Source organism: Neofelis nebulosa, chromosome 2, assembly GCF_028018385.1.
Source record: "Neofelis nebulosa isolate mNeoNeb1 chromosome 2, mNeoNeb1.pri, whole genome shotgun sequence".
Lineage (NCBI taxonomy): Eukaryota > Metazoa > Chordata > Mammalia > Carnivora > Felidae > Neofelis > Neofelis nebulosa.
In genome coordinates this window covers 205,719,523-205,733,473 of record NC_080783.1, presented here as the reverse complement: position 1 = coordinate 205,733,473, position 13,951 = coordinate 205,719,523, and the positions used below count along the sequence as shown (strand labels likewise).

At 58.9% G+C, this 13,951-nt stretch overlaps 1 protein-coding gene across 1 annotated transcript in view; it reads left to right on the top strand.

Moving 5' to 3' along the window:
* Positions 1–3,303: 3,303 nt before the first annotated feature.
* Positions 3,304–13,951, top strand: part of EPHA8 (EPH receptor A8) — a 34,918-nt gene continuing 24,270 nt past the window's right edge. Inside the window, exons 1-2 of the mRNA XM_058718707.1 lie at positions 3,304–3,563; positions 9,117–9,181. Coding sequence (XP_058574690.1) covers positions 3,470–3,563; positions 9,117–9,181 — 159 coding nt within the window. The 5' untranslated portion in view covers positions 3,304–3,469. The remainder of the gene's footprint in view (positions 3,564–9,116; positions 9,182–13,951) is intronic.

Genomic DNA, 13,951 nt, shown 5'->3' with positions numbered 1-13,951 from the left:
ACTACACATGAGTCTCACAGCAACCTTCGAGTTGGTACACATCCTCATTATCCTCAGATAGGGAAACTGAGGCTCAGAAAGGTGAAGTGAGAAGTACTTCTGAGAGGGCATTTCTCCCAGGAAATGGAGAATATAATGGGGCTTGTGTGAGGCTCCCTGCAACTCCCCTTCCCGCTCCTAGATGGAAAAGTCAAGGGTGGGGGGGAGGAGCCGTGAAGTGGGGGAAGGAGTCAGAGGCGGAGCCCCACCCCCACCTTACCGGTCCCTTAGAGCAAGGTCCCAAGGGGCCCACGTGCTGGCACAAAGCTGGGCGCTGTTCAGATTCGCCTCTCGGAGAGTCGAGGACAAGCCCACTTAGCAGGCCTGGCTAGCACACCTGCACAGCGATCTAGAAAGCAAGCTGTCCTGCAGCCCAGCATGGCCTTCAGCAACCGTGGCCTCAAGCACTTGGCCAGCAGGGTGTGGGCCCCTTGACCGGCTGCTCACTCATTCACTCACTCAGCAAACGTTCCCGGAGCACCCAGCCAGGACCCTCCGTGGCCGCTGCCCTCGAGAGGCTCAGAATCCAGTCAGGGAGGGGAGACAAACCAGCCACAAGCATCCCAAGTCCTGCCGGTGCACTTCACAGAGCTTCCCACTCCATCCTTAGGGCCTCCCGAGTCTTCCTCTCTTAGCCTTGAACATGGGGAGAAAGCAGGGAGTGCGTGAGAGAAGGGATGCAGAGTCGAGCCTGGGAGATGCACGACGAATGACAGCGTTGACGGTGACGGTGACAGCGATCATGACACTGGGGAGCCTTGCCCCTGCCTTCACCCAGGGCCCCTCCCCAGCCCTGCCTGCCTGACCACTCAGGAGAGGAAGGAAGGCCCCCTCTTCCCGAAGGTTCTGCTGAGACACCCACTTCTCTAGAAGGGTCTAGTGGCTTCTTCCTTCCCATTGGTGGGTGGGCGAGTTGCCACTTGGAAACATAGGACAGGTGGAAGGGGAGGGCGTGGGAGGGAGAGACCCTGGGAAAGGGCACACCTGGGCTGGGACACCCTGGGAGTTTCGGAGGGCGAGGAGACCACCGAACACAAGCTGCTCTTCCCCCCCACCGAACACGGGTGAGATACATTTCTAATCTTGCTAGAGAGGATTCGGAATATGGAGCACACCCCTGCCTGACAGAGAAATGGCCCCTCACGCTCACCCGGTCCTTCAAGGGTCCCCCAGTTCCAGAAGACTGCAATATGGGCAAAACCCAGGTTTGGCTGGCTCCACCTCGACCTGGAAATGCAGAACCCCAGCCTCCTCCCATCAACAAATATTTCTGGGAGCCCTGGTCTGGGGTAGGAGATGCCCACAAGTGCTCGTGACTGCATCCTGCACTCTGTCTGCAGTTTCCGGTCCTGCCTTGCTCACTCCCCACCGTGCTCCAGGAGCGAGTTGCCAGCCACGAGCTCCTCAGCCCTGGTAGCTGTGGCCACTTCACCTACAGGTTTGCCCACACTGTGCTGTTATTAAAAGGTTTGCATTCACTGCCAGATTTGTACATTGGGAGATAACCACATAAAAATTCCAGTTATAAGACCTCTCTTGAAAACACAGAAAATCAGGCCCCCATCCCCGCGGCAATGGTGGCTGAAGCTGGAAAGACTCCCCTAGCTGGTGTCATCGGGCTGCCCGTCTCATGTGAGCATTTGAGTTCGCCTCTCCAAGTCTAGTCCAGTCTGCTGCCTCTACCCCTACATCCCCTTCTTTGTAGCATCCCTGCACGGCTTTTAGCCAGCGTCTGCTTGAATGCTCCTGGTAACAGAGGGCTTACTACATCTTTGAGGCAGGTGGTCTGAGCAGTTGGTCTGAGGCATTTGGTGCTAGGAAAGGGCTCCTAACTTGAGCTATCTTCCCCCTTTCTATAACGAAGAAAGATGCACGGAAACGAAGTGGGTTTTAGAGTCCACTGGATCTGGATCCGAGCTCCTCGCTAGCATTTAACCAGCTGTGTGATCTTAGGCGAAAGACGATGGTCTTTCTTGGCTTCAGTTTCCTTAGCTGCACGTCGCCTGCAGGCTGTGTGGGGCTTTAAGTAGAGCAAGTTTATAAAGTGCCGAAAGCAGGGTCTGGCACGCACTCCCCAAATGGCCTTGATCATTCCGTATATCCTCCAGCCATGGGTCCAACCAACTTTTCCCGGTGAGCTCAGGGGCTGGGAGTGCAGCTGGAGAGAGCCGGGCAATGGTCTGTGCCGGCTAAGTCAGAGGCAGAGTCCAGACTTGTCCCAGCAGGCACCCACACTTGAGGGCCAGCCCCCAGGAGCTACAGGTTTCTTATCTGCTTCCTGGACCGCTCGGCCCTCCAGGTGCTCAGGGGCTTTGAGGAGAGCAGGCAGGGCTGCAGGAGGGAGCCCCCACCGTCCCTGCCCTCTGCACACAGCCTGTAGCCTTCCCAGGATGAGGTCCCTACTCCTGGGAATGGAAGTGGAGATGGGGAACGTCACGGGAGGGAAGAGCAGGCAATGATAATCCCCATCGTCCAAGAACACCTGCCATTACTAGGCGCCTGGCTGTGTGCCTGGCAGTATGCTGGGCCTTTACCTGAGTCCTTGAATATGAGTCTCACAACGACCCTAGGACGGAGAGGCTGTTATCCCTGTTTTATAGTTATGGAAGCTGAATCTCAGAGAGGTTCAGAAACTTGCCCAAGGCCACACAGCCAGGATTGAAAGTCTTGTGTGTCTGGTGTCTGAGCCTGCGCCCACGACCGCTGCACTCCGCCGCTCCCTAAAACTCTGGGCGTCTTCTTCATGCCGGGCCATTGGGGAGGGGAGCGGAGGGAAGGGGAGGGGAGGGGAGAGGAGGGGAGCAAAGGGGAGGGGAGGGGAGGGGAGAGGAGAGATTTTGCCCCAAAGTGCTTCCGAGCCTCCGCCCCCGGGAACTAGTGAGTGTGCATCCCAGTGTGTCACCGCGCGAGGCACTTTGGGCGCGCGTGTCTGAGAGTAAAGCGTGTTAGCGTGAGTGTGCGGGAAGACGCCTCGCCTCGGTGTGCGTGTCCGACACGGGGACTCCCCCGGTGGTCTGCACGTCCCGGTGTCACGGGGGAGCCCTGACCGTGGCTCGGCGGCGGTGGCTCCGGATCCACGTGCGGACGTGGGGCGCGGGCGGGTGAGTGCGAGCGTGCGCACGTGCGGCGGCGGGGTCCGCGGGCCGGTGTCCGCGGTGCGGCTCCGTGTCCCCCACCCCCACCCCCGCCTCGGTGCTGATTGGCTCGGCGCCGTGACGGGCCGGCCCCCGCCCGGGGCGGCGGCGGCGGCGGCGGCGGCGGCGGCGGCGGCGGCGGGCGCGGGTGCCCGCGTGTGCGCTGTGTGCCGGCGTGTGCGCCGGGGTGTGCGCCCGGCCGCCGGGTGTGCGGGAGAGCGAGGGAGCGCGCCGACGCGCCGGCCGCTGCGGCCGAGCTGGAGGGTGCGCGGCGCCCCCGCCCGCCCGGCCCGGCCATGGCCCCCGCCCGGGGCCGCCTGCCCCCCGCGCTCTGGGTCGTCACGGCCGCGGCGGCGGCGGCCACCTGCGTGTCCGCGGCGCGCGGCGAAGGTGAGCGGCGGCGGCGGCGGCGGCGGCGGGGCGGGAGCGGCCGAGGGGCCGGGGCGCGGTGCCCGCTGCCCGAGGCTCAACTTCCTTCCCCTCGACCCGAGCGCGCGCGCATAAGGGGCTGGGATCCCTGGGTTTGGGGGCGGGAGGGGGGGGGGGGGGTGACAGGGATGGCACCGCGGGAGAGAACCGAGGTCAAGGGACGGCGCGATGGAGACGGGGACAGGACTGGGGAACAGGGACCCGTGGGCTGGAGGATGAGGGACAGAGGCCCCCGGGGGTCTGGGGAACAGAGGGCTAGGACTGAGGGATTTGGAGCTGGGAACAGAGAACTGAGGGTTGGACCTTGGGGATGATGGAACAGGAGGGGGGCGGGTGGAGGGGGGTGGGACAGAAGACAAGAGGTATAGAGGAGAGGGAACAGGACCAGGGGACAGGGCGGGGACAGAGGACAGAAGACAGGTATACGGGGATACAAGATGAGGTTCGGAAGGCTGAAGAAGAAGAGGGCAGGGGTGGCCTTGAAAGGGGGGACCAAGAACTGAGGGAGGAGGAGCAGAGAGCGGGACCAGGTTGCAGGAGGACAAGAGAGGGGCAGGGAGTGAGAGTCTTAGGTGGGAGGGTTGGAGGGCTGGGGAGGTCACAGCTGGAGGGGAGGGGCAGCTCTGGGGGACAGGAGGTGGCCCTGGGCGCAGGGCACAGTGAGGGGCAAGCCGAGGGGCTGCAGAGGGGCTGAGGCAGGCAAGGCCTTGGAGAGCAGGGTCTTGTCCAGGGGCAAGGCCTGGGCAGTCCAGTCACCCAGGGGACGAGGGACCAGGGGGATGGGGGGAGGAGGGTGGGAGCAGGAGTGTGGGCTGAGCAGTCAGGACAAAAAAGGTCTGGGAGGTGACCTCCTGGCAGTGGGAGGGAACAAGGAAAGCTGGGAAGAGGCACCCACCAGGTTCCCCCAACACCCAAGGCCTCACACCTGCACACACACACTCGTACACACACACAGTCAGTCCCTCTGAACACTCCAGGTCCAGCCCAGGATGCCACCCTGGATTCTGTTCTGTACCCCACCCCTTGTCCCCCAGGACCCCCTCTGCCCCTACAGCTCTGCACAGAGGATGCATATCCTGGTGCTCTGTGCAGGGTCCAGGGGCTGATGTCCTGGGTCCAGGGCTGCGTTCTTACCCCGGCAGGATGAACTTCTTCCACCTGAGAGGGAGCTCCAGAGCCAGTGTGCCTCATCCACGCTCAGATATACCAGAGATCCACCCCCTTGCACACGAACAACTCAGAGATACAGCTGTCCCCGAAAGCACACGTGCGCACACGGACACGCATCAGGATTTGCACACATAGACCCAGGCCCGTAGAGACTCACTTGCATGGACAGCCCCCACCTCCAACGACACCCACATCAGATACACAGAAGTGCAGCCAGTACACGTGTTCACACACATGTGGGAACAGATACACGCACATGAAAATACGCACATTTATGGGCAGATACCACGTATTAAGAGGACCCTCAAACCTGCAGTTATGCCCACAGAAATGCATATGTACATATAAATGCACCCACAGATAAACTTACAGTCTCCAGTGAAAAAGGGACCACGTAGGGAGCAGGGACCGTAGCAAGGGAGCTAAGAGGCAAGGTGGCAGGCAGAGCAGGGCCAGCTGGGCGGCTAGTGATGAGGTGCAGGTTCCTGGGACACCAGAAGAGAACTGAGTGAGGGTCAGGCCTGTGAGCCAGGAGGAGGGCGGGATTGGGGCAGAAGGGCCTGGGGGCTCTCGGAGCTATGACCTGAGAAGACAGTTTTCCCAGGTTTGGGTTGGAGGGAGGGGAACAGTTTCTCATCAGTAGATGCCGAGGGGTCCACATCTGGGATCCGGGCTCTGGGCTTTGGGCAGTACATGCTCAACTCCTCTCTTCCATTATCTTCTCCAGGAAGGAGGCAGCACCTTCCAGAATTGCAGGCTGGCAAACCCCAGAGTCCCCCTGCAGAGGTGACTTTGAACAGGCTCACCTGCCGAAGGCAGGCCACTGGCCTGAGAGAGAGGACATGTCCAGGGGAGGAGCAGCAGTTGGGGAAGAGACAAGGTCCACAAAGAGAGGCAGGAGGGAAGTCTTTGTCTAGGACAGGGCTAGGCATTGTCCAGGGGCCAGTGCATGCCATCCAGTCAATGCAGCAGGGTACCCACAGTGGGGCGGAGGGCAGCCACGCAGGTTGGACAGCCTGAGGCATAGGTTCCACGAAGGACAGTCCTTCCTCCGGAAGGACACGAGTCCCTCCTGGGATCATCCCTGGGCTGGTATAGTGCCAGGACTGGCAAGGGAGACTGTTGGAGCTCCGGGAGGGGCGTCTATTCCCAGCTGGGCTCTTGCAAAGGTGGCAGTGCCCCAGCCTGGCCAAGTGCCCCTACGCCAGGTTCCTGCCAGGGGAGAGGAGGGCCCTGCACCTGCAGAGATGCCCCCCAGGCCCCACCAGGCTCATAGCCCCTTATCACTCTCTGGTGTGGATTATCCACCACTTTGGGGTGATCACCGAGGCGTTCACAGCCTGGCTGACATCCCCTGGCCACCCGAATTCTCCAGCCTCACCATCATGCACCGCGTCCTCAGGGAATGTAAATCAATTTAAGTATTAGTCTCAGCGAAATGGAATGGGGGAAGGTGACAGTGCTGGAGAAAAAAAGAAATCGCATAATGCCTTCCACAGTGGAACAGGAAAGGCTTAGGAATTATCTGTGCTTCTCAGAGCAGGAGAGGGACCCGTTTGATCTCCCAGAACAGCCCAGGCGGGTAGGCCCAAGAGGGATGCCCATAGACATCTTGCAGATGAGGAAACTGAGCACAGAGGGGTTAAGTGATTCAGTTCCCTGAAGGCCCTGGAGAGATGGTGAGTTCAGTCCTCCCATTGGCAAATGCGGAGACCGGGCCCAGAGAGAAGAACTGACTTCACAGATGTCACACAGACCCATAGGCCAGCAGTGCAAGAGGCAGGAGGGAGCCCAGGCCTGGTGACCAGAAGGGTCTGAATTTCCAAGGGGACTCAGGCCTGGGCCAGGTGGGCCTCATACTGGAATTCTCTCCAGTCTGAAGAAACCTCCGGTGGGCCTGGAGCTTTCCTGGACAGACATCCTGCATCCCCACCCCACCCCCGGACCCCCCTAGGAGGGTGTGTGAGGTAGGGAGGAGGGGCACAAAGGGAGAGGAGAGGAGGGCAGGGTCAGGGAAGCTTCTGGAAGGAGTCACAACAAGCAGCCCTGGAATCCTGTAGCTCTTCCTGAATCCGATAGAATCGACTTTTGACTTATCTTTGGATTATCTGAACCCCCTGGCTGGCTGATCAAGAATCCGCAGCAAATGTGGTGAGGCTTCCTGGGGTGGGAGGGGTCTGGAAAGCAGGGTCTGCAGACACCCACCCGCCCTGAGAGTCAGGACCCTCCAGCGGGGAGGAGTCTGAGTGGTGGACATTTGTTCTGATTGCCCCTGGGTCGGGGCAGGTCTGAGCTGCATTCAGGGGAAGCTGGAGAAAGGGCCCTCCGGCTCCAAGACCCCATCTGGAATGTGGGTTGGAATGGGGGAGCCCCCGGGTCCCCGGCCCCGTCATCTCCCCGGACTAGGCTCTGCTAGTCTGGGGGAAACTGCAGTGCGGCCCCCTCCCCCTCCCACCAGCCAGCAGGAGGAGAGAGCTTGCCTGACCCAGTTTTCTCTCCATTGCCTGAGAGGAAGGGAAGGAGGCGGGAGGGCTTCTCTCTGCCTGCGCCCCTGGCGTGGGGCCGGCTGGGGAGGGGAGATCCCTCTGCGGACGCTGGCTCCGTGGCCTGATCCCACCTGACCCCTGGGGACCCAGGGAGGCGGGCAGAGGCCCGACCCTCGTTCTCCGAGCTCTCTCTCCAGCCGGCCTTCCCTCTGGGGGCTCTGACAATGGGGTGGGAGGGTAAGAGGAGGGAGAAAATCAGCAAATAAGAGAGAGCATCCTCACTCCAGCATTTCCTGAAGACACTTGTCTCCATCTTTGAGGGGCAGGCGCAGAGCTATGCAAATCACAGGCAGAAGGACACCCAGCCTCCCTGCAGAAAAGTTCCAGGAGGTCCCCAGCTTTAACCCTCTGTAACCTGGCCCAGCCAGCCTAGTTGGAAGCCCATGATTGAAGGCTGGGAGAAGGGGTGCGCGGGAAGAGAGAGCGAAATGGAAAGCCGTGGGGAGGTGGAACCCAAAGCCCTCCGAACAGTCATCACCAGATAGATCAAAGGAAGCAGGGGCCCAGAGAGGGGAAGGGACTTACCCAGGGCACACAGCATTTGAGATTCAAACCCTGATTTCTGAACAGGTTAGTGCCGCTTCCTCACCTCAAAGTGAATGGGTAGGTCTGAGGTCCAAGGAGAGAGGCAGGAGGGGCAGGACTTCGGGAAAGGGAATTCGCGTTAATAAGGCATTGACTCCGGGCTCCACAGTTTACCCTCCGTCAGCGCTAGGTATTATTATCCCCATTTTACAGAGGAGGAAATTGAGGGTCAGAGAAGTGAAGGTCACCTGCTACTGTGTAGCTGCATTGAGAGATGAGCCCAGCAGTGTCTGGTTCCAAAGGCAAGCTCTTCTCTGTTGTGTTGTGGAGGCTTTGCAGGTTCCCCTTGGAGGATCTGGCTTAGAATAGACTCGCCTTCTGGGCCAGCACTTCTTTCTCCACCGCGGTGACTGCTCACGGGTCCTGCCAGGGCTGGGGGCGCTGTCTGCGGTTGCCTCGGCAGGTGCTCTGAACACCAGCCCTGTCGGCTCCGCCTGTGGGGCTCCAAGCATGTTCCCGAACTTCCCCGAGGCTCCGTGTTCTCATTGGTAAAGAGATAAGAATCAGCACCTCTCCGCAGTTGTGCAGGTCACAGAGGAGGCGTCCAAAGCACCCCTCGCAGAGCTCAGCACATAGTAGGTGCCGAGAGGCCGCTCTTACTCCTCCCAATCTCTTCGCATCAGACGTGCACGGAGGACTTATTAGGTGCCAGGCATCTCCAGCGAGACGGTGGTGATTGCAAAGCCGGGGCCAGTCCTCCTGTGGGACAGATGACCGCAGAGTGTGGATGTTGGTGGGTGCTTTTGGATGCTGTTGTGTCCCACGAGAGAGACGGGGATCAGGTTGTCCCTCACAACACCCTGTAAGACAGGATCCACTGTCACGCCCATTTTTCACAGGAGGAACCTGGGGCTCAGGGAGGGACTTGTTCAGGGACACACAGCTCCTAAAGTGGCAAGGCTGGGATTCTGGCCCGGGCCTCCTGGACTCCCGAGCCCATCTCTTAACCATCCTGCTGCATCACCAACCAGGGAAACCCAGCGCTTGGGGCAGCTTGTGTTCTGGGGGTTTGGCCGAGGTGGTGGAAGGAGGCTTCGGGCAAGAGGGACAACTCGAACCGAGCCTTGAAGGAGAAGGGAAATGAGAAAGACCACAGACACAGAGCTGGTGTGGGCTGGCCTGAGTGAAGACCTGTATGGCCAGGTGGGGCTGCTCTGTGGGACAGGGGAAGGGTGTCCCAGGGGCTGATGCTTTCTTGTCTCCTGTTTTACAGTGAACTTGCTGGACACATCAACCATCCATGGAGACTGGGGCTGGCTCACGTATCCGGCTCATGGGGTAGGTGATAGGCAGTGGGGCCAGCGTCATCCTCTATGAGCAGAGAAAGGCTCTGACTCACAGTCTTATCATCAGATAGATCAAAAGGAAGCAGATGCCCAGAGAGGGGAAAGGACTTACCCAAGGCCACACAGCAGTTAGAAACAGAGCTACTGATTCTTTCCTTCCTCCTCCCTCCCTTCCTTCCTTCCTCCCTCCCTCCCTCCCTTTCTTCCTCCCTCCCTCCCTCCCTTCCTTCCTTCCTCCCTTCCATCCATCCACTATGCATTCGTTCCTACCCTCCCACCTTTCCGCCTTCCTGCTTTCCTACCTTCCTACCTTCCTCCCATCTTCCTACCTTCCTTCCTTTCCTGTGTGCAGACCCTTGGGATTACAGAACCATCTGGTGCTGGGCTGCCAGTCCTTAAGTATAAGGCCCCAAGTGTGGGATCCTTATATCTGGGTTCTGGGCCTACAGAGTCACATGCCACAACTGGGCCCAGGGTCGCCGGGGACGTGCCAATGGCCAGGAGCGGCCAGGAAAGGGCCCCAGCCAGGCCTTTCATGCCTCTCACGCCCCGTCCTCGCCAGGAGCTGTCCAGGCCCCTGGACCCCCCCACCTGCCTCTCTCTTCTGTCAGAATCATCTGGATGGCACTGCTAGAACCCACTGTGGTTAAACCCCCAGGCCCATATGGCTTCCACGGTGACCCTGGGCTGAGCCCATCAGGTCTCTTTGGGTTGTGTGCTCTCAGGCAGGGGGCCCCTCCCGTCTTCCCGGGGAGCTGGCGCGGTAACCTCAGGGTGTCCAGGGACAACGCTGCACCGTCCCCGTCCCTCCACGTGTCTTATCCAGATCCCAGGGTGAGCAGGGCAGTCAAGCCAAAGTGAACCCGTGAGCCTGGCAGAGGCCCGATTCTGCCATCGACAAACGGGTGGCCCTGGTGGTCACCACTTCACTCCCTGAGTCCCAGTTCCCCAGCTGTTAGAAGGGATGTGCCTGTGACAGTGTCATGGGGTTTGCTGCAAGGGTGAGGGGAGGTGACACCTGGTCTGGGCACCGTGCCTGGCACATGGTGTGCCCTCACTGGGCACTGTCATCGTTATTAGTGTGTGTCAGTTACATGTCACATACGTGTCCTCCTGCAAGGGTGCTCAGAAACGCACCCTCACATCCCCGCCATAGACACAGGCACATCGAGTACGCATGACTTGTTTCATGAACACTGGCTTCCGCGGCTCTGGAGATGAGGGGAATGATATTAATGATGATGAGGGCGATGTTGATGTCAAGAGTTAGTGTTCATGAAGGGAGTAGGGGTATGTCTTCACTTTGGGGTAGGGTTTTTGTTTAGTTAAGTAGGTTTCAAGTGATAGGGTTTTAGTTTGTTTTAAGTAGGTTTCATGTCCAGTGTGGAGCCCAGCTCGGGGCTTGAACTCATGACCCTGAGGTCGAGAGTTGGACACTTACCCCGTTGAGCCACACAGGCATTCCAGGGTGGTGTTTTCGTCTGGGTCATTTGTGGGCTGTGGCTGGGGTCAGGACAGAGCCCCCCTCTTCTCTCCCTGGAGGTTTCGTGTCCTGGCAGCAGTAAGCTGAGTCCATTGTCATCAGCCCCCATGCAGCAGGCTTCAGGGAGCTTCACAGGCAGGCCACATGGGCCTAAGAACCAGGAGGGAACTCCTTTCTGCCAGAGCAGGTCAGCCCTGCCTGAGGGTAAAGGCTGGGTCTTTGGGGTATCTCTGTACCTCCCTGGGCCTCAGTCTCTCTTTGTGGAATACTCCTCTGTGTGTGCCCCCAGATGGCTGTCTCCCAGGGGTGAGCATGGGTGAGAAAGGGCTTGATAAAGTGGGCCAGCTCTGCCAGTGGCGGGGGGGCCGACCTTTGAGTGGGTGACTGCCTGGCTGATGGCTGGGTCAGCATTTCCCCTGAGACTCAGCAGCCAGGAAGCAGTGGGCCTGGCCCCAGGTTGGCTCTGGGTGTCTCTGTCCCTCTGTCCTACTCAGAACTTAGGACTTGGTTTTTAGAGTAACAAGGAATTGTAAAGGTTTTAAGCAGGTGGGGAGCGTGACCAGACTTGTCGATGATTTTCTGGAAATCTAAGGCTTGTTTGCTTGCAGAATGCTCTAAAGCATGGCTCAGAGTTACCTTACTTGTTTAGGAGTTAGAACAAATAACGTATATTCACATAGTTCTGAATAATTCACAGACATTATCTCGTAATCCCCACAACCCATCCTGTGAGTAGGTACAGCCACCCCATTTCACGGATGAGGAAACTGAGGCTCAGAGCAGCAAGAAATAATTTGTCCACCATCAGGCAGGTTCCAAACGGTGGACTCAAGCTCCAGTCTCTCCGGCCCGGAGCCTGTGCTGAGTCCCTGGTGTTCTCTTTGGTCTGTGTCCTCATTGTGAGGGGGTGGGAGGCAAACCAGCGTTGTCTGCTCAGCCAGGGGCCACCTTCCACCTTTATGGGACCTGGAGAATGGGCTTGTCCAGAGAGGAAGGAAGGCTGGGTGAGATCCCTGGGTCCCAAACTCTGGATGTCGAGCCTGTTCCAGGCTAACAGGTGAGGCATACAGATCCCTGCATCCAGGGGGTCTGGGGAGGTGCCTGGGAATCTTTTGTTTCATAAACTTTCCAGGTGATTCTCCTGCCCAGCTGGCTAGGGAGCCTGTGGACGTGGTCCTTGTGTTCCAGGCACCCCTCTGATTCTGAAGTTTCCTAAATAGCCTGGGAACAAGGGTCATCCAGGGCTGTCTCCAGCGTCAGCAAAATGACCAGATTGTCAGGCAAGGCTGCACGGCCTAGGAGCCAAGAGTCTGGGTCTTGGATGAGCCATTACGCTGCTGCCTTTAATCAGTGTGACTCAGGCAAGTCACTTACCTCGCCTCCACCTCCCCGTTTATAACACGGGGATGATCGCAGTTGCCATCAATGAGGATGCATGAAAGGGACATTTCCTGGTGAGAAATCGGAAGCCCTGAGAAGTTAAGCAACTCTGCTAAGGTTGGGGGGAGTCTGGCCCCAGGACCCAGACTCTTAATCAGGATGTGCCCCTCCCTCCACACGTTGGGATGCACTCCCCCTCTTCTGGTGAATTAACTGCTGATGCTGCCATGGGATGAAAGTCACGTTCTGTTGTCTCACCTGATCCCCTGGAGTAGGTGGGAGGGGCTGGAATCAGCCCCTCCCCGCCAATTTCACGGGAGCACAAGCTTCAAAGAGGGGAGGTGATGTGCCCAGGGCTGCACAGCTGGTCCAGGGCATTCTGTTCCAGACAGAGGACGGAGTTGCAGAGCAGTGGTGGGGGCCGGTGCCGGGGTGGAGAACAAGGCTCATTCCATCCTTGCACCAGCCTCCAGGAATTCGTGCCTCTCTGGGTGTCTGCAGCAGCCCCTGGGGCCGGCAGGGCAAGGCCAGGCCATTGGCACCGGTAGGGCGGCTGGAGCGGACTCAGATGGAGCTGATTAATTTATCCAGGTTCCTGGCAGGAAACAGACAGGGAGCAGCTGGCTGGCTCTTTGGTGCTCCGTTAATTGTGACAATGACTTTAACCCCAGATGTGACACCACGCTGCCCAGAGGCCCTGGCTGCAGTGGGGGGCACAGGGGGGCCCTGTAGGGGTAGGGGGTGTAGGAGGCATCAACTCTCGGGTGAGGCTGGCACACCGCGGACCTCTTCCCCAGGGGGCCCGGAGGCAGGCGCCGGTGGGCTAGGAAGATGCTGCTGGGTCGGCGTTGTAGGAGTCCTGTTCCTCTGGTGCCTTGCTGGGCCAGGCCCAAGCCAAAGCACTTGGCAGCCTACGTCTTTCGTCCTCTCGAGCCTCACTGAGGCGGGCCTGTCTGAGCCCCATTTTACAGGGGTGGGCACTGAGGGTAGAGACCACGTGGCTGGCCAAGACAAGGAGAGATGGAGGGGCTTTTGTCAGACTTCAGACCCCCGAGGCCCCACTCCAACCCTTGTGAATTACTCAGAGCCCCACAGATTCTCAGAACATCATGAGGAGCAGTTTTTACCTCCCACCCCCCTTAAGTAAGAGGATCTCTAGTTCAAGGGCAACTGCCCATAGAGGCCCGAGAAAGGACAGCAACGCATTGCATCTCTGGCAGAGCCAAGGCAGGGACCCGGAGCCCCTCCCCTCCATCTGCCCTCAGCCCCCAGCCCTTCCTTGGGGCCATCAAGAGTCCACTGAACTCAGCCCACAATAACTGCTTCTGGCCAACCAGCATTCTGCAGTTGAGGAAGCTGGGGCCCAGAGAGGAATGGGAGCTTGCCCGAGGTCACACAGCAGGTTAGAGACCAAGAGGTCTTGATCTCTTGGCTCCTGGCTCATTTGTCAACACTGGATCTTGGAGGTGAATCTTCTGTGTCCAGACTGGGCTATTCGGTGCTCGTGGGACATTGCTCATACTCCCCCTGCAAGAGCTTCCTGCTTCAGCCTGCAGGAAGTTCCACCCCCCTCTGGATGCCCAACCTCTTTGGCATAGAGCACCGTCTGATGCACTGTGAGATGGTCAAGGGGAGGGAGTATTTCTGGCATGTTGCTTTCCTTGTTTTTAAAAAAGTTGTGGTAGGGGCACCTGGGTGGGTCAACTGGTTGAGCGTCTGACTCTTGATTTCGGCTCTGGTCATGATCCCAGGGTTGTGAGATCGAGCCCTGCGTAGGCTCTAAATGTGGAGCCTGCGTGGGATTTCTCTCTCTCTCTCTCTCTCTCTCTCTCTCTCTCTCCCTCTGCCCCGCCCCCCCGTTCACTCTCTCTCTAAAACATTAAAAAAAAAAAATTTAAT